This window comes from Camelus bactrianus, chromosome 9 (genome assembly GCF_048773025.1).
Source record: "Camelus bactrianus isolate YW-2024 breed Bactrian camel chromosome 9, ASM4877302v1, whole genome shotgun sequence".
NCBI classification, from domain to species: domain Eukaryota; kingdom Metazoa; phylum Chordata; class Mammalia; order Artiodactyla; family Camelidae; genus Camelus; species Camelus bactrianus.
The window spans coordinates 44,802,448-44,830,162 of NC_133547.1; the positions used below are offsets into that span (position 1 = coordinate 44,802,448).

Below are 27,715 nucleotides of genomic sequence, written 5' to 3' on the forward strand. Positions count from 1 at the left end.
GTTTAGTCTTTAATCAATCAACCCGTATTCACTGGTGACCTACTACGCATCCAATTCCATGCTCAGTATCAGAGAGAACACTAGACAAGCATAAAGCACGAGTTTTGCCCTCAAGTAAGGTTAAACAACATAGAGGAGGAGATGAGACAAGTGCACAGGAAATGTTTAGTAAATAACGTGGGTCTAAATTGTGTTGTACAGACTGTTAACAATGACAGGTTCAGATAAGCCTCAGTCACGTGAAATTGTTGATGTTTGTTCATATGTTTACCTCCCCCATTCCACTGACAGCTACCTGTGGAAGCCAACAAATCAATGTCCATTTAATAAGTGAATGAATGATATCAAAAGGAAATGGACCTTGATCTTGGCCTTGAAGTCACAGGAATGTCTAAATCAGTGTTTTCCACCCCTGGAATTTCAAAAGAGGTTTGGTAAAACAAGAGTTCCACAGTCAAATGCATTTATGAATTGTAAGGTTAGAAACAACTCGCTTTAATCGGAACTTTCCATATACCAGTGTGCACTGAGAATCTGGAGAAGGATTCACTAATCTGAGGTCAATCTTATTTGATCATGGAAACATTTTTAAATCAAGATTTGGTAACATAATTTTGAATCAATACACCAAGAAATTCACTTGTGAGAATAATTGGTTTAAATTATCCAAAGAAAATGGTTCCTTGAATTGACCAATGCTTAAAACCCAGTATAATGGAGCCCATAGACTTGTGACTTGGAGATTTTCGAGAGAGAGGGAAAAGGAAGTCCTGTCCTTCCAAGCCAAGCTGTGTGAAGGAAAGGCCAGAACACTTTTTTATGCCACCCTTGAGAAAGCTCTCTTAAGTGGCCTCTTTGCAGCTCTGGTTTAGAGAGTCCTATTTTGACTGTTGTAATGGATGTACATTTTTAAAAAATTTGAATGAGTCTTTTCTGAATATTCCCGATGGGCTTGTACTTTTATTTTTTAAATGTCTTTTGCCCTGAACTGCTCAACTGGGCTTGATAAATTCTCAACAGACTGCTGGCCCCAGCGCCCCAGATGATCTGGGACAGCTGCTGTTTGTTTTTCTGTAAATCTGCACTTACTTTGATTTTGGTGGGTTTCCCTACATAATTGCAATTATAAGGATCACTTATGGGCACCAACCCACTCAAAAGGTAAAAGCAAAAATGCCTATTACATTAAGTTTCTTTCCTTATTAAAAGCTTTTTTTTTTTAAACTTTAATATAGCTTTCAAATGTACAGTTGCTTTTCCTTTTCTAATCAACGTTGGAAACAAGTCTTCCAGATCCCAAAGGGCTTTTATTAAAAGACAAAGCAGTTTAAAAATAATTGATGGTGAACTGGGGACTTGAGTAACATTCTATTGCCATCGGGAGAAAATACAGGCAGACAGTGACACATTTTGTGAATTACTTCATTTAAACATTTGAGCCTGAGGATACAGTTGAAGGCAGAGCTAAATCCATTTCTGCAAGTAGCTTTGCTTTTAAGATAAATTTATAAAATGATTCCTAGTACATTGGGTCATGTTCTAGTCCAACGGATAACCCTGAATTCTGTACCTGGACTCCTTCCAAAGGAGCGGGTTACTGTGAATGGGCCTCATAATAGCACATCCTCATCTATCCCAGGACCTGGGGGCCTGGGGCCTGAGGATAACACTGCAGAAAGACCCCAGATCATACGGCAAACAAATGGATTCAATTCCCAAGTCAGGGAACAAAGTTGTCATGTCCTGTAGAAGTGTAGCAGAATCAGACAGGAGCAAAAATCTGGGTGTGTCCGACTCACCAAGGCTGGTCTACATGGTGCTGTGGAGGACATATGGTAAACTCTTCCCCTCCAAGACAGACCCGTGACCCTAATGGCCCATGGCCAGTCAACCCTTTGGTCACATTTGCTTCGGCTGCTTTTCCCAGAGCTTGGCTCTAGAGGCTCAGTTCTGCCGTGACCGCACCTCCCCGTTTTCTCCAGCACACAAAGCTCCGTTTGTGCTGCTCCTTCTCTGCAAAGTTGCTGCCTAAGTTCTAATGAGACACTCAGACCATCTCTCAGAAAAATGAACAAACCCTTTGGGCACAGTGCCTCTTGTAGATGATATGAACTGGATTTAAGCCACGTAATTTGTGGCTAGCACTTAATAATTGTTCAATTTAATTCGGCACACATTTGATGAGTACCTGTCCCATGCAGGTGGGCCATGCTAGGACTTGCAGGGATTACAGAAAGGAATAAAACTGGTCTAGCTGGAGCAATAAGAAGAAAACAAATGGCTAAAATGAAACACACAATGAAAGTATATTGTTGATTCACTCGTTTAGCAAATATATAGAGAGCCCCTTCTACCCGCCAAGGCAGTATTCTAGATTTGGGGATATAGCAGCGGACAAGGCGGAAAAGGTCTGTGCTTTAAGGAGCTCAAGTTCTAGTGAGGATGGATAGAAAACAAATAACCAACAAAATGTCAGTTGGTGATAAGTGCTAGAAAAAACAAAGCATGGTAAGATTTTAGGAATTACAAATTGGGGAAGTGCTAGTTTGTGACAGGAAGGTCTTTCCGACGAGGTGATGTTTACAAAGAGATCTGAATAAAGTATGGGAGAGAGCCATGCAGAAATGTGGGAGAAACAATCTAAGCTGAGAGTATGGCCAGTGTAAAGGTCCTGAGGCAGGAACATGCTTGGCTGAAAAGAGCAAAGAAGCCCCTGGGCCTAGGGCAGAGTGATCCCTGGGGAGAGCTGCAGAAGATGAGATATGAGAGGCAAATGGGTCAGTTCTCATAAGACATCATGGACCTTGGTGAGGGCTTTGGACTTATTCTGAAGAGGAGAAGAAGAGCAGAAAGGTGACATGATTTGATATATTCTAAAAGGAGCACTCTAACTGAGCAGAAGCAGGAAAATCAATGGAGCGGCTCTGTATTAACCCAGCAAGAGGTGGTGATGGTCAGGGTTATGATGGCAGTGTAGGGGAGGTGGGAGGACACTGTAAGTGGTAAAAGCTGAAGGAATAGAGTGAACAGGATTCCCTAATGGACTGTGATGTGGAGAAGTGAGAAAGAGGAGAATCAAGAATGACTCCAAGGTTTTAGCATCCAGCAAGATAGAGCTGTGATTTGCTGAGATGGAAACCACTGGGGAAGGAACAGTTTTCAAGGACAGAATCAAGAGTTTGGGTACAGACATGTTAAATTTGAGATCCCTATTGAACATACAAGTGGAAAGTTTGAGTAGGCAGTTGATACAGCAATTTGGAGTTAAGGAGAGAGGTCAAGAGTTGTAAACATAAATTTTGGAAATATAGAGATTTGGAGCTTGTCTGGGATAAGAAGCTTGGAGAATTAACTCTTGAGGTTTACTATGTGATGCAATTTCTGACCTTCATTCTTCTGTAGATGAAATTAAACAAGTGCCCCCACTCCGAGACCCCCTCATCCCCTTCTGTGCCTTCCCTGGTCAGTCTCTGGAAGCTTCTTGAAAGCAGACCCTGTCTTATTTAGCCTCCTATCCTTTATACTGCCCAGCATGCACCTGTCACATCAGAGACTACAGACTGCTGTTGAGTTGGATTGAGCAAACCATTTATCAAATACTTGCTATACACCAGGGCTGTGCTATGCGCCGTGTGATATTATGGGTGGAGTAAGGCACCACTGGGGAGTCAGTATCATTATACATCAGCCAGTAGAGAAACCAAGAGACCATCTGTGAGAGTGCAGAGATGCACAGTCAGGAAATGGTTGGAGACCTAGGATCTGGTCCGGTCTTGGTCACTCTGTGACATTGGGTAAGTCCTCACACATCTGGGCTTGGTCTTCTCATCTGTAAAATGATCTGGACCGATTATTTCTAAGATTACTTATAGGAGCATTACTTATAGGAGTAACTGGGAAGATATCTAAGACCTGATGGGGGCTATAAAACTTCAGTTGGGCCCTAGATATTTGCTTCACATTCACCTATTTCAGGTAAGTTCAGAAAAGGAGACAATTGATATCTTCTCATCACCCACCTATTCTTTTGCAGATCTTGATGTCATCTTTAAAAGAAAATGAAAAAAATATATATATAGCTAATGAGAGCCAAAACTGGTCAAATATCCATGTGCCAGGTATTGTGGTAAATACTTTAAAAGGATTATCTCGCTTAATGCTTACAGTAGCTCTATGAGTAGTTGTTTGTTTTTTGCACAGAGGAGGAAACCAAGGCCGTATCTATATATTTGCTTCGGTAAATCTCAAAAATCAACCAACCAACCAACCAACCAACTCAGTCTAACAATGTTTTACTCAGATTACATAATTTTAACCTAGAAAAATCTCAAAGTCAATACAATTTAGATTCAACTTTTAAATCTTAGAGCAATTGAAATAGTTTATTAACTAACTAGCATTTTAAAATATATTTTTCTCAAATGGCACTGCATATTAAGAAGAAAAAGATTTCCCCATAACCTCAAGATTTATTTATATTAAATGGAATATAATTTGAGGATTGAGTGTAATTTTCTTGAACCATTATGTACAATTCCAGATATGCCATTGTGCTTTTTTATCCCAATCCCACAACTCAGAGATAACTAATGTTAACATTTAGGGCACACCCTCTGGAATTGTCTTTGGTATTCAAATTTTTATGTGACTTTAGCTATTTGGAAGTACTTTATTTTGACACATGCCCCTCAGAGTGTGCGATGGAGAAGGGAAGGCCTTTCTCTTGCCCAGTCTGTAAAACTGGAGTTTTGCATGGGGGTGAGGAGATGGAGTCATGGCTCTTGTAATTTTCCAATGTGATGGTGCTTGCGTGGAAGCAGCATCTGGTTGTAGGGTAGCTCCAAGGACTGGGCATCTGATTTCAATAAGCCCAGAGAGCAGCTCCATCCCACAGCGCATTAGCAGGCAGGCATGTCTGCTCTGTCTCCACACCCCACAAACCAACGGAAAGTTGGTCTCGTGGAGCCCGTGGTCCAGCTTGACAGCAGAAGACAGTAGTTGCTGTTGGAGCCTGTCCAACCCCTGTGGAGGTCAAGTTTTGACCCAGAGCCTTCTGGAGCTTAGAACCAACCCAGGCTGGTATTGTTCTTTATCATTAGTTGTGTTGTCTCAATTAGAAAAAAAAAATCTACGAAGTCTGGATGCAAAATTCTCAAGTCTGGAATTCCTCCCACATGTGGAAAACAAGACTCAGGGAAACAATACCACTGTGTTTGTCACCCACATACTTCGGGATCTGACCGCAGAGAATAATTTGCACTTTATCCAAGCTCTCTTCACCTGGGACTGATAAAGAGCTTCCACCGAGCGGAACTGCAGTCAGAAGACCCTGGTTAAGTGACTATGTGGCAGCAAAGTAAACCCTTGGTGCTCACTGTCCAACTGGAAACGCATCCCTGCCCCTTGCAGGAGTCCTGTGGTCACGGAAATGTCTGGTTAATTATCGGTACTAAGATGTTTTATTTAACAATATTTAGACAATGCACATAATAACATAAACTGCTTAGTCGTTTCAATGTTAATAGGGAAGACATCCCTTGATCTTCAGACCTTGTGCGTTTCAGCAGAGTAAACAAATAACCCTGGGCTGGCTCTAGGAGATGCTGCTAAGTGCACAGCATCTGTCTTCACCTTTCCCTCCTGCAAATGCTGCCTCTTCCCTGGTCCCCACGGTACACGTCATCCCTCTTCTCTGGGCTTCCCATCGTCTCTCGAGGTCTCTCTTCTGGGACCCAAGGGGGCTTTCCCAGGGGCAGGCTGCAGCCAGGTCTGTGGAGGCTTTGTGTGAATTAGTGGAAGGTGCCCTTTCCTCAGCAGAGCCCCAACTCATCCCATTGGCTGGTTGCCAGATACAGAACACAAGCTGCACAAGTGCAGTGGAGAATGGAGGCTGCCCAGTCCCGCTGCCGATGGCTGGACAGGGCTCCGCTCTGGACTTCCTCACTGACTTACAGGATGTGGGCCAGGACCCTGGACTTCCTGCGCATTGCCAGAAAGGTAAGTAGGTACCCTCGGACTCCAAGGAAGCGTCAGGAGAGGACAAGGAGGGGATGTAGCCTCCCGGCAGGGTAGCTGGGAGCTGTCTTCACATCCACCCACCTCTTGTATGCATTTCTGTGGGCGCCTCACTCTGTGCCAACCTCCTTCTGCACATCTTCTGTGATCCCCAGCCACTCTCTCTCCTTCATCGTCACCCCCGTGCTCTAACTACACAGCACCTACAAACAGCAACCACTCAAGCATCACCACGTCCCACCACCCTGGCAGCCCACCTGCTGGTCTCCAGCCACATCAGCTTTGGGGAACCTTTCTCCCTCAGCACGGCCCCTGTACCTTGCATGTGCAGTTTGATAATCTGAGAAGTGAACTCAAGACTAGGTGTTAGTATTGCCGCCCTGGTCGCTTTTGATTTTGCTTTTAAGGGAAGCCTTCGGGAGACTCACTGTCAGCCCAAGTGAAGATGCCTAGAATGCGCTATGGGCAGCTAATGTTGGGTAGCTTCGCAGGACCGCTGCATGCTCATGCCCGGCTCTCACTGAGAATCCTGGCTGGGAAGCTTTTGGCTGGTGTCACCCAGCTTTCAAATCTGATTAGAGGTTAAGCTAATAAATGGTTGCTCTTCCACAGCACAGGGGGTGCCCTCCCCAGGATGGGCCAAATGTGATCATCACTGGCTCCCATCCAGGAGCCGGGAGATGATCAGAAGGAATTATCTAGAATGTCCAGCTCTTTTTTCCCAACAAAACCCTAAGGCATTTTCCTCCAAGAAGCTCCCTCTCACAGCCCTGCCTGACTGCCTCATCTGCACCTGCATCCACGGCCACTGTTTGTTCCCCCAAATTCTGTACACGCAGCCAACAGCACACACACACACACACACACACACACACACACACACATACACACACACACAGGTGCACACACGCCCTGGAGACAAAGGCACGTCCACCTCTGTGATGTCCACCCACCTTGCTTCCTGCCCATCTTCGTAAGAACTCAAAGCTCACTTTTTCTTTTGGCAAATCTCTTTAGAGAACCGGGGTGACAGTGGGGGTACAAGGGTAGTAGAATCAGTTGTTTTAAAAACTTGATGAAATCGTATATATCGTGAAGTCTGACCTGTGCTCCCCTGGTGTTTCCTGTGCCTAGAAACAGACTGGGAGAAACAGCAGTGGTGCCGTCTCTGAACCCCATGCCCTTGGTAGGGCTTTCAGCCCCCCGGTTCTTGCACCCCAAGCAGGCCGAGTTTTCTAAGGAGGAACAATGTCAGCCTAGCAGCCTCAGCCAGGCCCCAAATTCCTGAGGGGTCAGAGCCTGACTTGAGATCTGCCTGGCCGACTGTCTCATGCAGCGCGGGGCAGGCGTGGGCGGTTGATAAATATCATTAGATGGCAAGGGGGTGACGAAGACCACAAGAACGGGTTCTTTCTTAGAAGCCAGATGGCCCAGGGTCTGACATAAACAGCCCCGAGCCCAAGTCACTTGTTGACAGTGCCATTCTGGGAACAGGCTTTGGTAGAGTCTCTGCAGGAAGGGGAAGGCATTTGGCTTAAAGGGCAGGGTCTCTGCTGCCCACCGCTGGGAAGCAGGTGGAACATATATGGAGCCCTTGGTGTGTTGGTAAAACCGGTTCTCCAAAGCAGGGGGCATCTGCTGCTCTTTGGGGTGTCAATACTCCCACCATGGCCAATTTCAAGCTACCAGTGTGGCCTCACTGAATGTGGAGTTGGGAAGGCGAGCTTGGGTGGGGCAGGTGCGAGCCTGTCCGAGCCCGCTCCAGCACTCCACTGTCGGAACAGTCTTCCTGGGTGAAGAAGAGGGCTTCCCTTTATCTTGGGAGCGTCTCTCCTTCTCTTCTTCCTGCCTACCTTTCAGATCTCAAATGAATCATGCCATCCTGCAGGAGTCTCTGCTGCCTGCCTAACACCCCTTCTCTAGCAGCAATGTGGCTCTCACACGTGGAGCACTTCTCAGAGTGGAAATTGCCCATTCCTCTGTGGCATTCTTGGCCACTGTCTTCCTGATGAGTCTGTAAGCCCCATTAGGGAGGGAACTTTGCACAATTTTTGTCCACCTGGTATTACAGGTCCCCGGCACAGCTCCTGGCACATAGTGGGTACTTATGAAATAGCTGATGACAGAGGGAAAAAAGAAATGAACTGAGACCTGAGTAGGGCTTGGCTGCTAACCCTGATTTTAGACAAGGCACTTCACCTGCTAGCTTTTTGGCTTTTTTCCTTCTTTTTAAAATTTATGTCTGTCTCTCTATATAAAGACTGCATGATTTCTCATGATTCCTTCAATGCTAGATTCTATGGATATTGGAGTCAGAAACGTAGTACAGTTTTTGAGTATTTGCATCTGCTTCAGCAACATCTCCACTTTTTGTGTGTGATACGTATGGCGTGTACGTGTGTGTGTGTGTGGATGTGGATGTGTGGTGTGGAGGGTAGACGGGCAGGCGTCAGAAGCAGGAGGAAGGGGAGAAGAAAATCTCATAATGAAATGTTTTCATTTCCTTTTCATGTCCAAGGCCACCGGGTCATAGAAAAATCATTCTGACAGCCAGCCCTGTGGTATTAGATTCATCCCAGTGATTTTTTTTTTTTTCCCAAGAGGCTGAATGCTTCATTGGCATTAAAATCAAGGAAGAGCTGCCAATCAGCTCCTAAGTCCCTTGTGGGCAGCCTTAAACGTCCTCACGTCCTCTAAAGCCCAGAAAAGCACAGTGCACACAGTGAGAACCCAGGGACACCTGCTGAGTAGTTCGCTTTAAGACAGACCTCACCATGGTAATCAGAGTTAGTCTTAGTCCCCAGTTTTGTTGGGACCAAAATGCTCCTCTATTTTTATATGTTTGCTTAGGAGCACATGGTAACTTTGACCATAAATGAGGCAACCTACAATTTACTTCTCCTTGAGTCCAAGGAAGCTAGAAGACCCTTGTCTCTGGGATTTCTTTTCTGTCCCCGTCCAGCACTTTCTGGCAAGACCAATGGCAAAAGCTAAGTTCTGGGCCCCTTTTACTTTTGCTGATGGCTGCATGCATTCATTCAGGGTCCACAGCTCTCTTGCTTTTGTAACCATCCCAGGAGGGAGAGGTGATAGCCAGGTGGGCCCACCTCCAGGCTCTTCATAAGAAAGGAAAGGAGCTGTCCCCTGCCTGTACATAGCATGACCCTGCCTTTTTTTTTAATTGAAGTATAGTTGATTTACAATCTTGTGTTAGTTTCTGGTGTACAGCACAGTGATTCAGTTATACATACATGTGCTTTTTCATTATAGGTTATTACAAGATATTGAATATAGTTCCCTGCACTACTCTGTAGGACCTTGTTGTTCATCTATTTTACATGCAGTAGTTTGTATCTGCTAATCCCAAACTCTTCATGTATCCCTCCCAACCCCCTTTCCCCTTTGGTAACCGTAAGTTTGTTTTCTATGTCTGTGAATCTGTTTTTGTTTTGTAAATCAGTTCATTTGTATCATTTTTTTAGATTCCACATACAAGTGATATCATGTGATATTTATCTTTCTCTGGCTTACTTTACCTAGTATGATAATCTCTAGGTCCATCCATGTTGCTGCAAATGGCATTGTTTTATTATTTTTTATGGCTGAGTAGTATTCTGTTGTATATATGTACCACAGCTTCTTAATCCAGTCATCTGTCAATTTAGGTTGTTTCCATGTCTTGGCTATTGTAAATAGTGATGCTATGAACATTGGGGTGCATGTATCTTTTTGAATTGGATATATAACAGGTATATGCCCAGGAGTGGGACTGCTGGATTGTATGGTAACTCTAGTTTTAGTTTTTAAGGAATCTCCATACTGTTTTCTATAGTGGCTGCACCAAATTACATTCCCACCAATAGTATAGAAAGGTTCCCTGTTCCCTACATCCTCTCTAGCATTTATCATTTGTGGACTTTTTAACAATGGCCATTCTGAGTGGTGTGAGGTGATACCTCACTGTAGTTTTGATCTGCATTTCTCTGATAGTTGGTAATGTTGAGCATTTTTTCATGTGCCTATTGGCCATCTGTATGTCTTCATTGGAGAGATGTCTGTTTAGGTCTTCTGCCCATTTTTCAATTGAGTTGTTTGGTTTTTTGTTATTGGGTTGTATGGACTGTTTGTATATTCTGTAAGTTAAGCCCCTGTCAGTCCCATCATTTGCAAATATTTTCTCCCAGTCCACAGGTTGTCTTTTTGTTTTGTTTATGGTCTCCTTTGCTAGGTAAAAACTTATAAATTTAAACCTGACCATAGAGATGAAAGACTTATATGCTGAGAACTATAAAACATTGATAAAGGAAATAAAAGATGATTTAAGGAAGTGGAAAGATGGATGGGTTGGAAGAATTAATATTGTTAAAAAGGCCAAACTACCCAAAGTGTACTACCCAAGTGTGATCTCTATCAAATTACCCAGGATATTTTTCACAGAAGTATAGAACAAATAATCCTAAAATTTATATGGAATCATAAAACACCCAGAATTGCCAGAGCAATACTGAAGAAAAAGAATAAAGCTGGAGGTATAACCTTCCTAGACTTTAGATAATACTACAGAGCTACAGTAATCAAAACAGTGTGGTATTGGCACAAGGTGCCAAACATATGGATCAATGGAACAGAATAGAGAGCCCAGAAATAAACTCACCCAATTGATCTTTGACAAAGGAGACAAGAATATACAATGGAGAAAATACAGTCTCTTTTGCAAGTGGTGTTGGGAAAGCTGGACAGCAGCATGTAAATCAATGAAGTTAGAACACTCCCTCACACCATACCCAAAAATAAACTCAAAATGGCTTAAAGACTTAAACGTAAGACAGGACACCATAAATCTCCTAGAAGAGAATACAGGCAAAACGTTCTCTGACATAAATCATTGCAGTGTTCTCTTAGGGCAGTCTACTCAGGCTATAGCAATAAAAGCAAAAATAAACAAATGGGACCTAATTAGACATTGCCTTCCCACATGATGATGCCACGTGGTGGCAGCGGGGAATGAAGCCCAGAAATCTGTGGGAGTGATTTTTAGCTGGCTGTAAATGCCCTATTGGGGAACAGACCCCTGCAGGTGGAGGAGAGCTGCTCCAGCCTAAATCCTGGAATAATCCTTAGGAGCTCAGGCTGCACCTGTCTATACAGAAGCTTGACCTGAATAAAGAGTTGATAGAGAAAGTGGCATGGGGAAGCCAGGTTGTGATAACAACAATCAGAACAATAAGAATGTGAAACTTTTTGTCACTTATGTGCCTGGTGCTATATTAACTGTTCTATAAGCATTATTATATTTAATAATCACAGTGACCTTATTAATACTCCCATTTGACAGACGGCTTACCTGAGGCTCACCCCACAATTGAACGGTAATCACAGTGACACCATGACACTGAACTTCTGCCTTCCTTGTCTAGGGATTTCCTCCCAGTGTTTTAAACTCCATTTCCTTTCCCTCTCACTTTTTGAAGAACTTAAGCTCCAAAATATTTCCATGAGTCATTGACTGATGTCTGAAATTTTACTTTCCAAGATTTTAATAATATAATGAGAATAACTTCTGTTTGTTGAACAGGTTTTATGTGCCAAGCACTGCGCTAACTGCTACATATATTCTCTCATTAAATCACTGCTTTTTAAAGAAAGTATTATTATTATTCCAATTTTACAGTTCAGGAAACTGAGAATCAAAGGGAGTTTTTGTAATGTATTTGAAGTCCCACTATCGGTGGGAAGGAGGGACCAAGGCCAGCCTTTTGCTTGCTCTGTTGTCTATGAGTGGTTCACTGCCTTCTGATCAAGGGAATTTGATGGCTGCTGAGAGCCCTGGCCCCTAGAATAAGCATCCATCTGAGCCATTGTCAGCCACGTATTTCTCACTATGAATGAAGGGTCAGAGGTCACCTTTTGATGGAGTAGAAGTCTGAGAGCATCAAACCTCTGTATACCAAGAAGGAGACCTAGTGATGGGAGGGGACCCCAGTGACAAGTTGGCAGATAGATTTTGTGACCAAAAAGTCAAGTGGAGGGCCAGCAGCTTTCTTAGGAAGCAGGGAAGAGATGGTCAGCTCAGGGGTGTTTGATGACTGTCAAGGCTGTGTGACAGATAAACTCATCACCTTAGCCCTACGAGGCACAGCGAGGCCCAGGAGGCTATGAGACTACGTCTGTGGGGAAATTTGTATTTCTCTGGACTGAGTCAGGGCTAAACTAGACATTAGGGTAATGCAACACATCTAAATTTCATCACCATTATCTCATTCTTTAGACCTTGTAAATGTTCACAATGATATTTTTGGTGGTTGGAGTAAGCTGTCTACATTTGAGGTGTATTATTTTAAACCTACGTTAACAGACTAATAAAATAAGGTGTTGGCCGGCTAATTCCCCGTAGTCATATCCTCAGAAGTATCCAGGCAGCAAAATGAGCCAGAGTTATGAGTAAGTGCCTGAGGTGGCACACATCCTGCCCACACGGTGGCACTTGGAGGAGATGCTAGGATGACCAGAGCTGTGTCCCTGGGACCAGGCCTTCCCCTTCCATAGGAGGCTCCATGAGCTACATATGCTGGAATCCTGAGACCTTGGAAAAATAATCCATGATCTGAACCCACCCTCCTCAAGAACTGGACACCAACATTCTTTTTGTGAGATGGCACAGGGGGCTGACCTGGGGTGGGGGGACACCCACTCATCCCCTGGCCTGTGCTGAACACGGACTTTATATTGGCACATTTGGCATTATGGGAATTGAGTTTTTTTAACTGAAGCATAGGACCAGCATTTGACAATGGGTCAGAGTGTTTGAAATCAAGACTATCCTGGAATCATGATTTTCATAATTATCTCATGTAGGACCAACTAGCTATAGGTCAGTATGTCTATTCAGGACACAATCTCTGCCTGGCTGCATGAAAGGTCTGATTTTATCCCTCACCGGCCTTCTAACACCCCAGGTCTGACCCACAATCGTCACACTCAGCTCCTAGAAAATTGATAGCAAAAGACCCCCTAGTTACTTCTCAGGAACTACTGTCAGCCCCTCAGGATGAGCTGCCCGGAGATTTTCCCCCGGAGATGACTCCTCCTCCCTCCCAGCCCTCCCCCTGCCCCCACTTTATACTGAGCTCTGCTCCTGAGCTGAGCCAACTTGAGCTCACACTTCTCCTTCCTGCTCCTGCTTTTTTCCCACTTGCCTCTCATTCCTGACTCCTCTCTTCAGTCGCACCTCTCGGACCCCTGAGTTCTCCGGCTTTGCTCTCCATCCTATTGAATGTTAAAGTCCACAGCTGGCTCTAATCTACAAGAGGTGCCCCCAGGGACATTCATGCTTCAGAGGAGCCCAAGCCTCCAAAAGCCCTGCTCTATTTGGGGCCAGCTTAGCGGAAGGGGCGGGACTCCACAAACTTGCAAAGCAGCCCATGTCATGCCTCCTCCAGGAAGCCTCCCCACCCCCCAGATGATCTGCTTTCCTAACCTTCTGTAGCAATCCCTGTCTGTGCCGTACTCATCAACCATTCACTCATTCAACAAATACTTCTTGAGCTCCTACTACGTGAGGAAGCACCTGATGAACACACCTAAGTCCCTGTCCCTAGTCTTATATTTCCTTGGAGAAGAAGGATAAACAAGAAAACAAATAATAGAACTAAGTACTGTGAGATAAATAAGGTCAGGTAAGGGAACAGAGTCTACTGGTGGCAGGGTTTGATGGAGTGGGAAGAGCTATATTAAATTAGGGTGCTCAAGAGGTGACCTCTGAGCAGAACTAAATAATGAACAAAAGCTAACAATATGAAGACGATCTGTGGGTAGAAGTGTCCCAGAAGGGGAAATAGCAAGTGCAGAGGCCTAAGATAGTAGCAAGAGTGGTGTGTTGAAGACATGGCAAGAAGGTCAGTGAGGCCTCCACATGCAGGCAAGTGGAGGAGTGATACAGGCTGCTGGAGGCCACACCACATAAAGCAATTCTCCACCTTGACCCCACTGACATTTTGAGCCAGATAATCCTGTGTTGTGGGGGCTGTCCTGTGCATTGTAGGATGTTTAGCTGCATCCCTGAACTCTACTAACTAGATACTGGCATCACTCCCTACTCCCTCCACTTGTGACAATCGAAAACATTTGCCATTTGTGATGTTGCCAGTGTTCATTGGGTTAAGAACCACTGAAATAAGGCCATGGCAAGAGTATGGATTTTATTCTACATGTGATGGAAAGCCATTGGGGGGTTGAGAGCTGGGAAAGAATGTGACATGACTGACATTTTTAAAAGGGCACTCTGACTGCTGCTGGGTTAAAAGCCTGCAGGGGAACAAGAATGGAGGCAGGGGATCTTTAGTCAGCTGGTTGAGAAGTGATAGGGCTTTGGACTAAGAGGCAGTAGTGGGATGGTGAGAAGTGACTGGATTCAGAATTTATTTTGAAACCAGCAAGACTTGCTGATGGACTGGATATAAAAGATGATGAGGAAGGTAGAATCAGGGATGATTTCTAGACCTGGAGTCTGAGCAACTTTGGGAATAATGATGTCATTATCTAAAATTGGGAAGACCAAAATAAGGCTTGGAGAAGAGTAGTTCAGGGGTCAAAAGTCCTCCCTTGGACATGTCCATTGGATCTCTGAGTGGACATGACAGTAGAACGTAAGAGCCTGGAGCCTGGGGAGAGGTCCAGATTGGAAGTAGACATCCAGGAATTGTAGATCATATTTAATGCCTGGAGAGGATGCGATCATCTCAGAAGAGAGGGACACAGAAAAGAAAGGATCCTGGATGGAATGCCAGGGTGCCCCCATATTCAGAGGTCAGGAGAAGGGAAGGCCAGCAAAAGAGGACCAGTGAGGGAGAGGGGACATGTCCTTGAGGCATCCTGGCCCTGAAACTGCATCTGCCTTGGACTGTCCTCGGCCAGGTCACCCTTGGGCACTCATTTGTGATCAGCGCCAAGACCACTACAAAACCAGGTTTTGGACAACAAATGCCTCGCAGGAGTCATCTTGTTTAATCTTTACACTGAGAAGTAAGTGCTAGTAGTCCCATTTTACAGCTGCGGTAACTCGCCCTCGATCACGTGTCTTCAGCCCCACCCCTGGGCCTCGAGGCTTGGAGAGTCTGATTCCACGTTCACGCTTTTTCAGGATGCCCTTGGCCTCTGCCTTGCAGGGGCCTGCTCAAGGCCTGGCCCGGGCCTCCGTTCCCCCCACGGCGGGGACAGCTCGTTTCTGCCCGGGCTCATGTGAAGTGCTTCCGCATCTGCTACTGCATTTGAAATGGGCAAGCAGGAGCTGAGGTTGCTCACGTGGGGCAAGTGACTATCGCGGTCCCTCACCCAACTAAAGGCAGAGCCAGCACTGGTGCCTGGAGTCTCACACTCCTTGTCCAGGGCTCTCACATGTTGCCTCTTACACCCACAGCCAAGGTGTTTCCCCAGCTGGCAACCATATTCGAGCAAGAGCCCTATCCAGTGTGCAAGGGCAATATTAATATTCTCATTTTACAGATTAAGAAATAGAGGCTCAGAGAGGTTCTGTGGTATGCCCAAGTTACACAGCTAGGAAGAAACCAAGTTGGAAATAAGTCTCCAGTCTCCTAACTCTCAGTATTACTCAGTTGAAAGAAATAATCTATATCTAACTTAACCATTTTTCTTTCTTACATAACAACTTTCCCAATCCATAAAAGAAATCAGCTTCAGACAGGTTTGTGGAATTTTCCCAAGCACAAGTATTGCCAGTCAGAATTCTATAATAGGGCCATGATCATTTAAGAAGTTGAAATGGCTAGAAGGTGGACAGTCTGTGTACTGTGCCAACTTAAAATTACTTCTTTTGGTTTAATCATAAATACGCTTTAAAAATAACCTTTGAAACATATTTGTTGCTTTCCGAAGCCCTCCACTTTCTGACAGGTCCCACTCCTTTTTAGAAAAATTCAAAACAATACTTAAAAGCTCCACTCCCAAAATATTTTCTTTCATTTCCAAGATACAGAGATGCTGACACATGGGCATGAAATCTGGAGTCGGGCTGGGGTGTCTGACCTCCTCCAAAGAGAAAATGAAAATATTTTTAAGGGTTCACACTTTCTCCAGGAAAGGACAGACACAATACCCTTGAACCCAGATGAAAAGAAAGGTAATTCGTTGCATGTATGAGAAACATTCTTGGTGGTGTCATGTGCTGGGACAATTGATTCCATTTGTCATTGCAAGTTTCAGAAAGGGTGGAAATATACTTTTTTTTTGGTTCCTTTTGGGCACAGAAAAAGTAAGTCAGCCTTTGCTTTTTCCTAAAAACCGAACAAAACCAAACCAAAAAAACCCAAGTGCAACAGCGATGGAGTTAAACAGCTCTTGGCTGCTTTGCTTACGGTCCTGTCAAGCTCCCGGTGCTTGGTTCAATATAACCCACCTGCTTAAGGAGCAAGGGGCTGGGTAGGATGTGACAAATCTCTCTTCTCTGTGATAAATGTTATTCAGAATGTGCAACCGGCCTGGTGATGTTAATTTTACAGGGAATAGTGGAATGAGTGGTGGAGAGGCCAGAAGGAGACTCTTACAGAACTGAAAATGATCCCAGAAAGTTCTCCCCTTAGGCCCCAGCACCCTGCCACCTCAAATAGAGATGTCTTCACTGCCTAGAAAGGAGCATTAAATCTTTAGTCTGGACAGGAATTCAGCATTTGAGGAGATGTCACTAATAATCCTCTCTGAGTCTGAGTGGTGAAAATGGGGCCCCAGGGGAGGAATTTCACCAGGAGAGGGTTGGAATGAGCCCCCGGGGAGCCCAAAACTGAGGAGGGGGAGAGGGAAGCTTCCGCCTGAACAAAGAGGCAGCCGTTTGTCACTGCCAATCTGTCCTCGGGGGCCGCATTAGCCAGGCTCTCAAGAAAATTGGGACATGTCATCTTTGCGGCCCCAAAGCGGAACCTTAGTGTGGGTCATGCTTTCATGTGCCCTCCATGGGCAAGGGGAGGGCTGGGGTTACTGACAGATTGTGGGCCAGGTTGAGGGCTGGAGCCAGGATTAGGGCTGGGTTTACCCGAAGGTGTCAGCTCCAGCGCCCGCACTAGGAGCCTTCAAGCTGTTTATACCAGAGGAGAAACTTAAATCCTCCGCACTCGGTTGGCCTGGAGTCTCCCTCACAAGAAAATGTTAGGCTCTCGGCTCTGGGCAGGAACCTCTTAAGAATTTGACAATGTCAACATTTTAATGGTATCTTAGCCCTGTTGTCCTTATAAAAATATACTGAGAAGGAAAGATGTGATTTGTGGGAACAGAAGCTCCTTCCAGAGTCACTGTACCACCACATGAGGACCAAAGCATTTGTCCGGGTCACAAGGCCAGGAGAGTCCGTGATACCCCTCCAGTGGTTCCCAGTAACTGGGAGGAGGATGTCTTGGGCCCCTTGGACTATTAGTGTCATGATCATGTCTAGGAATAAAAACATCTATGGAATTACAATGTGTCCATTTCTGGTACTCCAATTAAAAAAAAAAACCCACAAAAAACATCTAGGGAAGTCATAGTTCTGAGGTTGATTAGGCCGAAAGAAGAAGACAAAGAGGGAGGAGGAGGAGGTGGGGGTCGGGGAGGGGGAAGGAGAAGACAGATGATGACAGCGGCTTTTGCTTACTGAGGCCTGCCTGGTGGCAGGCCCTGTACTGACAGACACTTTAGACATCTTTGTCGCTTCATCTACACAACAGCCCTATGAGGAAGCAATTATTCTGACCTTACAGATGAGGACGCTGATGCTCAGAGAACTTAAGTTACCCAAGATCACACAACTAGGAATCACAGAGCTGGGATTTAACCCCCAAGTTTGTCTGGCCTCAGGGCTATGCCCTTTTCGAAACCATGCTGTTGTCTGTACCAGTAGCTTTTAAATTTTTTTAACCATGACTCATAGTGAAAAAATACATTTTCCATCATGATCCAGTTTGCATACATATATGTGGAAACATATACAATTAAAAGTTTCAAGAATACTTTCCTTTGCTACATGCAGTGCATACTGATTTTTTAAAAATGTGATGCCACTTTCATTAGAGAGAGAGAGAGAGAGCGCTGTACCACTAAACTGATTTCACATCCCACTAATGGGTCTCAACCTGTAGATTGAAAACCACTTTCCTTTCCTCTACTCCAGGGCAGTTGATTGGAAGTGTTTTTCAACTTCCTGCTTGATCTTGTTGGATGCTGGGCAGCATCTCTGCTTCTGAGGCATGCTGCTAATTAGGCGCCCGGGACCATCCCTCTGGTGTGGGGACATCATTAATGAAATATTTCAGAAATTACAAATATCTGACAGAGCTGTTTGCTTGGAAAAGAGTCAGTCCAGGAAAACATCCAGGAAACATAATCGCTGATCTCAGGCACTGACTGGTAACATTTTAAGCAGTTGATGCAGGCTTTTGCAAAAGAAACTATTTTCTCTGCTTTCAGAACCTAAAGGACTCATGTGGCCTGACGGGACGATGTACAGTCGAATGCCCAAGGAAAAGGAAAATGCAAGGCGCTGTGGGGCCTGTGACTGCCACTCCACCATCAAGAGCGGTGTTGTCGCTCTCAGTTTTTGGTGAGTCCCCCCAGGGTCTGAAATGAGACTCCTTTTCAGGGGAGTGCACGTGTCTCCACCGTGGCTTAGGATTTGGGGGGTGATTTTGTTTCAGCAGCTAGGGGCAGGGACAGGGTTGGCTGAATCAGATTTAGATCGTGGAAAGTGAGGTCCCCATCAGGTGGCTTCGGCACAAGCCAGCCCTGATGAGCCGCGGACTCGGTGACTTCACTCCAAGCAATGTGTATGTTAATTGAGAAAACATGTTCCTGTGACGGCCTCATGCAAAACTCCAGGTTTACGTTTTTTTTTTTTTATTCCTAAGAATTCCTTGAATATTTGCCGTGCGTGTCTATACAGCCTCCCGGAGTACTTTTCCTTCTTACTGAGGACAGTTGTGTTTTTCTGCTGCGGCCCAGGTCAGGCTTTTCAAGGGTGGGAGGCTGACAGAGAGCAAGTGGGCACACTGTCTCAGGGCTTAGGGAGAAGCAGGAAGAGGGTAGGAGAGAAGAAAAGTGGCAACTGAGGCCCAAGTCCTTGGAAAGAAACTGTTCACGAAGCTCAGTGAGGGGCCTCCTTCATGCCTCTGGCCCTTAACGCCCTCTGGGCTGGCCAAGCCGCACCCGCCCAGCCCAGCCCTAGGAACAGGACTCAGGCTCACCGGGCACCCGCTACATTCCAGACTTCCAGCCCTCCCTCCTCTCACCCTCACAGCTGCCCTCCCAGGTCAGCATTATGAGTCCCTTTCACAGATGAGCAAACTGAGGCTTAGAAGGATTAAGGAATGTGATTGTAGAGCCAGCAAGAGGCAGAGCTTGGATCTGAAGTTAGTTCTATTTTGTGGCAGGGCTGCTTTTATAAAATCCTGCCTGCCAGCAGGACATCCCCTCCCCTAGGAAGCCTCCCAGGAGGGCACTGCCCATCCAGCCCTCTCTGAGAGCCACGCAGCTAGCACTTCTTCAGCTGGTCCCCGTTTTGACACTGCTCTCAATTGCTCCAAGTGTGTTAATCTAGAAGACAAAAGAACCTACAGGCAGGTTTTGTTTGGTCTGCCAGGATGTTTTGAAAAGTGAAGAAACTATACATTCAAACTCAAATGTTGACTCTTGGAAAAGTTGGATGATCTGGCCACACTGGACCTACAAACTTGCAAAGCAACAGACTGCCTGTCCCCTTCTGCTGGGGCAAACACTCTCTAGTTCCTGCAGTCCCGACCAGCTCACAGCCTTACCTCATTTACATTATCTGATGAGCCTCTGAAAGCCATTTACATTTTGACTCTAGAGCAAGCTTCCTGGGCAGGATCAAGATTTATATTTATTATGACTCTTTACAGGGCCCAGGCCCCTGGTTAGCATATGAATCAAGGTGCTAACTGGGTGAAGGAAAATCAATCCAGTGGCCTGCTATGCGGTGGATCTGAGTCTCCAGAGGGGAGGGGACTGTTCCCTCTTTAACCACAGGTTATATGCAATTCAGTAACAGCTGCTCAGCCACTGACCCTTGGGGTGGGAGAGCACAAGTGCCTGGCTGCCCTAGAAAAATTCACTTCCTCCTCTTCTCTCTCTGTGAACTTGATAAGATACATAAAATCCTAAGGAAACGAGTTGTTGGAGGAGGAGGAGCTGTTATGTGGGGTAAGGAACCAAAACACTCTTAAAGCTGCCAGTACAAATGGCCATTCTCAAGAAATGCCTTATTTAGAGAGCATTACATAACATTTCTGAAATACAAGTCTGAGGAGAAGTTGGCTCCTGAAAGAAAATTACAGAAGAATATCCACAAGCTTTTTTTCACTTGGATATTATGAGGCCAGGATAACTCTGAGGATGAAATATTTATTTAAAATTCTATCCAAATGAGGATGTTGATTACAGAAGGTCAAAATATAGGCAAATAAATTCCTAGAGAAGCTTCAAGGCTACCGGAAAGATTTCTTCTCCCAGTGCAGCAAAGCTTTACACATACAGAGGCATGAAAATTGCAAAGATGCTGTTGTCCAGCTGAAGTGTACAGTGTGAAGGGAGGACTCCCTCAGATCTCTGCCACCAAGGGAGAGCGTGAGAACATGATGGAAGGGGACTGGTGTTGGTTGAGTACCTACTGTGTGCCAGGCCTGTGATGTGCCACCAACATCATCCCACTTAATGTGCACTACAGCCCGACAGAGCAGGCAGCTCTGTGTCACAGAAGAGGAACACCGGGTCCAAGAGACGCCCTCCTGCATCTCTGCATCTCTGCGCTACTGGTGCTCGTCACCTTCCTCCCTGCTTACCCAGTCTAGCATCCTTCAGGCGGTGAGAGCCCAGCATGATTGCGCCTTCCTTAGAAGTCACAATCTGAAGGGAGCCTGCCTCTCTTGGCATCTCCTGTACAATGTGGGGGGTCAACACATGGTTATTGACAAGGGCAAAGTGGTACCCCAGTGTGTTAACATCTGAGCCAGGTCTCTCAGGTCCAAACACGGGATGGCATTTCACCAGACTGGACCAGTGAGAAACCCAAGTAACTTCAACCACACCTCAGAGCCACAGTGATGGGGGGGGCAGAGACAGGACGTCCCTGCCAGCTGGGCTGAGCTCTCATGGGTTCCAGCAGATGGCCCTTCCTGGGCAAACTTGGAATAGCGTGCAGCGTGCAGACAGACAACACATTCCACCAACCCTGGCTACCGAAGGAACAGCCAAAGGAAATGGGAAAATCAGCCCATTTGTACCAAATAGCAAATACTTTGTGGTTATTGGGAGACAGTTCCAGTAGTAGTGGATTCTAACTGCCCTCGATGTGGGACAGCTTCTGTGGGAAGCTTGGACCATTCATTCCCACCGACTTCAGAGCCAGCTCGTTCCCCTTGCAGAACTCTCCATCTGCAGCAGCCACCACAGGCGATGCCAAACATCTCCATCTGCTTACCCCAGTGGGGAATTTTCAGGGAAACCCTCTCTGACTGACTAATACTACTGCTAATAAAAAGACTTTCTGCACGTGGAAGAGGTTGGCCACACTTGGGCAATTCAAACAGCACTGTTGGAACATATGTAGGTATACATACGACTGAAACATTATGCTGTACAGCAGAAATGGACACAGCATTGTAAACTGATTATACTTCAATTAAAAAAAAAAAAAAGCATTGTTGCTAGTCCCACCTGACAGACTGCATCACCAGACCAGTCTCAACCTCCTCCAGGGATCTCTTTAAGTCTCTTATTTCCTTTTTTTTTTTTTTTTTTGGCCTCATTAGGAATCAACTCCAACTCTGCCAGTCCTACTGTTCAGTAGTTTTCTCTCTTCCACTTGAGAGTGAGTAGCAGGCAATAATATTTGCCAAAGATATTATTCATTTTAGCTCTTTGCACTATGAATATCCAAATGGTCCTATTTTCCATCCTCCAGTGAGACCTTGGGGCAGAGGCAAGGATGTACGAGCTGTTCTCCTTGAGAATAAACCCAGGGCTACAAGCGCCATCCCTCCAGCGTAGCATTCCTAGCCTGCTTTCAGTCAAATGTCACATCATTGATTTCCATTTATTCTCACAGCTTGGGCACAGTTGTATTAATTTGATGTCAACATGTGCCCATGCTGTATTAAGTGCTGCCAGCGCTGGGGAGGGTTCTGCTTCCTCGTTCTCTCATTCAAGGAAAGGCCCTCCTGGTGCCAGAGTGTGATCCATTCAGTGAAAGAGAGAGGGATCTCCCCTCAGTGCTGGGACACCCGAGGCAGGCAGTCTGCCTGTGTATTTAACAGCATATGGCCAAGAAGGAAGCCGCCACGCTCTAATACCGCCTGTCCCTTCCCCCCACCCTTTCTGCTTTCCTTTTCCTGTGGGTCATTTGTAGTCACACTCCATTGACAAAAGCACAGGACGGTGCCTGGCGGGACCACAGCACTGAGGATCCTGCCAGTGGTTTCCTGGAGCCTGATATGCTGGCTCCTGAAGAATGACGCCCACGGCTGGACATCTGAAGCCCCAGTTCAATGATTAAATAATGGATGACCCGACTGTAGGGCCTGAAAGAAAGGCCCTTATTGGTAACTTCCAAGGGAGTTCTCAATCGAGATCAGTATTACCTTTTTAATAAACATTTAGCCATATATGGAGGGGAGGAGGTCTTTGGTTGTCACCGTGACCTCTGACATTTTAGTGGGCGAGGTAGGGATACTAAACTTCCTGCGTCATGTAAACAAAGAATCATCCCCAAATGCCACTAGACCCGCTGAGAAACACTGTTCACCCACTGCCCTTGTTCTATAGACTGCGAAAATAAAGTCTAAGAAGTTTAGTGACTCGCTCAAGGTCGCAAAGCTACTTTCCCTCCTATCTCACAACTCAGGAAACTACTACAGGAAGTTTACCCAAAACACAGGAGTGAAATAGCAAGACATCATCTTAACATTTCAATCTGATTCCTACTGTGTCATAGTCTGAGGTCAACAACCTATAGAAACTCCTGAAAAACATGTAAAGTAACCCATAGAAGAATAATGAAAAAAATCACACACCATAAGACCCTTCTTTATTGTAGGTTTTCATTATTCTGGTCTTGGATGAATTTTGTGGCTCAAGGTCTACCCTTTCGGCCTAAATAGTGACATTTCCATCCTTGGGCACACCCAACCGAAAGGTCAGTGACCCCAAAGCCTCCATTTCTCCAGGGGCATTTCTGCCTCAGGGCCATCCCGGTTTTAATGCTGTTCGGAGTTAGGATGTTAACTGTTTCCCCACTGTCAGGAAGCAAGGTCCCTGGCAGTGGGTTGAGGAAGGATCTTTCATGTCCATCTATTTGCTAGAGGCCACCATATGCTGTTGGGGGAAACCGGTCCATCACAGAGTTAATTTCTCAGGATCAGCTAAGCCTGGGAGCTCAGAGTTTAGCTGATGGTTTGCAAGACCAGAAGTGCCAGTCAAGAAAGAGAACCTCTGGGAACATGTGTTGTCTGCTCAGGATACTCAGATTTTCTGTGACTCCTCAGCACGCCTCCCGCTGCCTGCGGAGTGCACAGAGCAGTTTCTCTGCCACTCCAGAGCAGTTGCCACTGCAATAGGGCACTCCACGGATGTGCAGCAGTAGTGCTCAGCTCGCATTTAAAAGTAAAGTTGTACGATTTTCTCATCTGTTTAATCTCAGTAATGATGAGAAACTTCCCTCGGGCTCCAGCCCTGCCCTGCCATGCCCTACCCTCCCTGCTGATGTCGGCAGCTGGGGCCCCCTTCCTGGCCACGGCACAGATTTCTCCATGGAAGAGAAGGAGGGTGTGAGGCCTCATCCTCTGCTCGCTCTGGCCCTCTGGGTGGGGGAGATGTGGAGTGGGCAGTAGGAGAAGGTGAGAACCTCACTTCTTGATGAAGGCTAAGGGTGCAGAGTCACCAGTACCAGGATGGCTGCCCTGAGTGGACCCAATTTTCCAATTCTCCAGTGGGCCTGGGCTGCTTTGGCGTAAGATGCTGCCCCAGGGGAAGGCGTGGCACCAGCAGCTGGCTATAAAATCCTCCGAGGGACTCCTACAGTCCTATCAAAACACATCTCCCCCAGAGAAAGACAAATATCAAATGATGTCACTTATATGTGGAATAAAATAATAATACAAATGAACTTACTTACAAAATAGAAAGAGACTCACAGACATAAAAAATAAACTCTTAGTTACCAAAGGGGGAAGATGGGGAGGGATAAATTAGGAGTTTAGGATTTGCAGAGACTAACTACTATATATAAAATAGATAAACAAGAAAGTCCTACTGTATAGCACAGGGAACTACATTCAATATCTTGTAATAACCTATAATGAAGAAGAACATAAAAAAGAATATATATGTATAACTGAATCACTAGGCTGTACACCAGAAACTAACACTACATTGCAAATCAACTCTACTTCAAAAAAAAAAAAAAGTCAAAAACAAACGTGTGTCCTTATGCCCCAGAGACCTTAGTTTCCCAACTGTGGTACCTCCCAATGTTTTTCGCTTCAAGACTGCCTTTTTTTCCCACCTGCATAAAAATGTGGGGGAAAGCATGGGGGAGGAGTTTGACAGCATGTGATAATAACCCCAAACCCTGAGAACCACCCACGTATGAGGAACATTCATTTCCGTCTCAGCCCCTAGACCACTCTCACTCCCCGCACCTGAGTCCCCAGTCACCTCTGAAGGGCTGGGAATACCACCCACAATGGATTGACATTTGGGTTGCTCACACTGACATATGACTTCTGCTACAGAAGAGACCCATCCAGACCTAGTGTAGCCTTTCTTCAGTGGCTCTGCAGAAGGGGAAAGTTTCAGACACTCGGTAGGAAACTGTAAACACTGCGCAAGAAGGGCTGGCAGGGCCCTTCTCCACTGCCTTGAGAGGGAGAAGTTGTACCCTCCAGCAGACTTAACTGATAGCTTCAAGAGTTTGAAGATCCTGGAAAGAAGTTACTGGTGGGCCCTCCACTGCCATTTGTGAATTTGAGAATGCAACCACACTGGCGGGGGAGGTGGGGACTGGCACTGACAGTGGGTGCGCCCAGCGGCTGGAGCCAGGACAATTAATCAAGTGCCTTTTCTCCAGGATTTCCATTGGCCTCAGATGACAGAGGGGGCAGAGGCACCCAGGAGAGCCCTATTTTGGTTTCCAGCTGGGAACGTGCACTAAGTTTTCTTTAATACCCATAGCACCCAAAGACTTTGCTGTAATACACTTTAATGCATGAAACACCCATAAATTATCCGACAAACTGTTACAACTTCCAACCTGGAACAACTTGGAAAAACCAGCCTAGCAAGCAGGCTCTATTTTAATCTCTCAAGTCACTAGAGAAGAGAAAGTTCAAGCAGAAAACACCTTCCATGAGAATCTCAGAGATTTAAAAAAAAAGAAGAAAGAAAGAAAAGAAAAGGGGGAGAGTTGTAATCAGAGTGGAGTCGTTTGTTTACCATGGCTCGAAGATGCCTCTCCCTGACCTGTGTGTCCTCTCTCCCTTCCCTGAGTCTTTGCCGCCTGGACCCAAGGCGCAGCCCAGCCCCACCTCTCCGTGTCAGCTTCTCCCACACCTGGCAGCAGACAGCTGGAGGTGAGGCGTGTGACCCAAATATGCAGGGCCGAGCCTTGGTGACCTCGGTTCAGCGCGGCTCTGTAGAGGTGCTTGGCGAGCAGGCTTCCTCTATCAACCCCTGGGGCCCTCACTCGGAACTCCCAGCCCTCCAGCGTCAGGCGGAGGCGCCGGGAGACCCTTACTCCATTCCCTGCACCAGGTCCAGAGCCCTTGTCCCGCTTGTCCCCTTATCTGGGGGCAACTTAGCACTCGCAGGACTCTGCGCACAGCCCAGTCCGCGCGCGCCGCGCACTCGCCCTCCGCGGTGCAGACCACCACTCCTGCGGCCGCGGTGCGCTCGCAGCCCGCGCATCCCTCTCGCCACGCTCGTTCGCTCTCTCTCACTTGTGAGCTGTCCCCTTCTAGCCCTCGAGCTAGTCCCTGGCACCGCCGTGCGGCGACTGCAGGCGCCAGAGTCGCCTCCCAGACTTCGGGCCATCTGGAGATCGAGAACTCCACGACCTGAGAGAGCGCTGCTCCCCACGACTCGCCCGCCCGCCGAGGCTCCCGCGCTCGCGCACCCACTCGGGACACTCCGCTCACGGCCGCGCTTCAGTCCAAGGGAGCCTCGGGGGTGCCCGGAGATCTAGCCAGACCGAGATCCATGCATACTCTCCCCGGGAGCCCAGCCACGCGGGCCCGCGCCCGTACCCGCGCTGCGCCCCTCTCCGGCTCGGCTTGGGGCAGCCTGACTCACCGCTGCGCTCCCCTCCGGCTCCCAGCGCTCTCTGCTGTGCCGGAGCGCCGAGCTGCTGCTCTAACACAGGCTTCTTGAATTCTTAGCCCCTCCTCCCGGACTCCTGAGTCACCCACTCCAAATCCTTTCCCCCACTCCAACCCTCCCCGGCCCCAGTCCCGCACCTGCTCTGGCCAAGCGGAGGTGCCAGCCCGTAGGGATCTTGGGGACCAGACATCGATCTTTCCCGTGACAGGAGGGGTTCAAACCTCCAGAGGTCAAAGGAAACGCACGGGGGTTGGAGGGTCCGCGCTCAAAGCCCGGCTGGCTGGGGATTTTCTGGAGTACCAGGAGGGGGTGTTGGCCCCCGACGCCAATGGGCAAGCAGGCTGTGGGTGGGCGGAGTTGCCCGGAGCTCCTCGCACTTCCCCGCCCTTCCCTCGAGCCAGCGCCTGGGGCGGGGTGGGGGTGGGGCTGGGGGGGTCTGCCCGGCTCCATCCTCCGTGCCCTAGGCTTCAGCTGCTTCTGCTCCTGGCAGCCAGGGGAGAAAAGCCCAGAGACCTTTTTCTCCCAGGACGCCTCCCGTCACCCTAGGCGAAAAGAGCACCCAGGGTAGCTCCGCGAGATGCAGGTGCGGGGGTTCCTCCAACACAGAGCTGTGGCTCCGAGAACCAGAACCAGCCTGAAGGTCTCTGGGGCAGAGACAAATCCAGCGCAGGAATGAGGGGCAGAGGATTTAGGCTTCAAGTCCTAGAATCGAAGCCTTAACTTAAGGCCCTTTTTCCAGAAGCTTCGTTCCTGGGGTCCCTGACCCCTCTGAACTTGTAGGCAGAACTGTGTGTGTGTGTGTGTGTGTGTGTGTGTGTGTGTGTGTGTGTGTGTGTGTGTGTGTGTGTGTGTAATGAGTGCATTTTTCTGGGTTGAGGGTCTGCAACTTTCATCAAATTTGCAAGAGTTTTGTTGACTCTAAACTGACCTAGGCAGAGAGCCTTCTGCCCCACCCCAAGCCAAATTCTTCTTTTTCTCCACCATCCAGACTTTCAGTGAGGTGGGATCTCCTGGCCGGCACTCCAAGATTTCTTGGGTTCCGTGGATTCAGAGCCTGCCGGGGGAGCTTGTCTGACCTATGGTCCATACTAGCAAGACCCAGAAATACCTGTAAAGTCTGATTTCCACCAAATGTGCATCATTAATTGTAATAATGTTCTGGGGGATTCATGGGTCTCTGAAAATCCATACCCCCACCCGCTCTGGTGCTGAGCCTGAAGATGTCCTCACTTCGTCCTTGAACAGATTACATGCTGAGCCCTACTCTGTGCCTGATGCCACAAGGGAGGAAGACATGTAGGGAGAGACAGATGAGGGAGAGGTAGAGTCTCCCATT

The 27,715-nt window shown here is 46.9% G+C and overlaps 1 protein-coding gene across 3 annotated transcripts in view; it reads right to left on the reverse strand.

Moving 5' to 3' along the window:
- Nucleotides 1–26,672, reverse strand: part of NGF (nerve growth factor) — a 49,921-nt gene extending 23,249 nt beyond the window's left edge. The window contains exon 1 of one of the 3 annotated variants that reach the window (XM_010968833.3): nucleotides 26,517–26,672. In XM_010968833.3, coding sequence (XP_010967135.3) covers nucleotides 26,517–26,569 — 53 coding nt within the window. In that variant the 5' untranslated portion in view covers nucleotides 26,570–26,672. Of the gene's footprint in view, nucleotides 1–26,306; nucleotides 26,431–26,516 lie in introns of those variants that run through there. The other 2 variants (XM_074370248.1, XM_074370247.1) reach the window with 2 other exon arrangements.
- Between the last annotated feature and the right edge of the window lie 1,043 nt (nucleotides 26,673–27,715).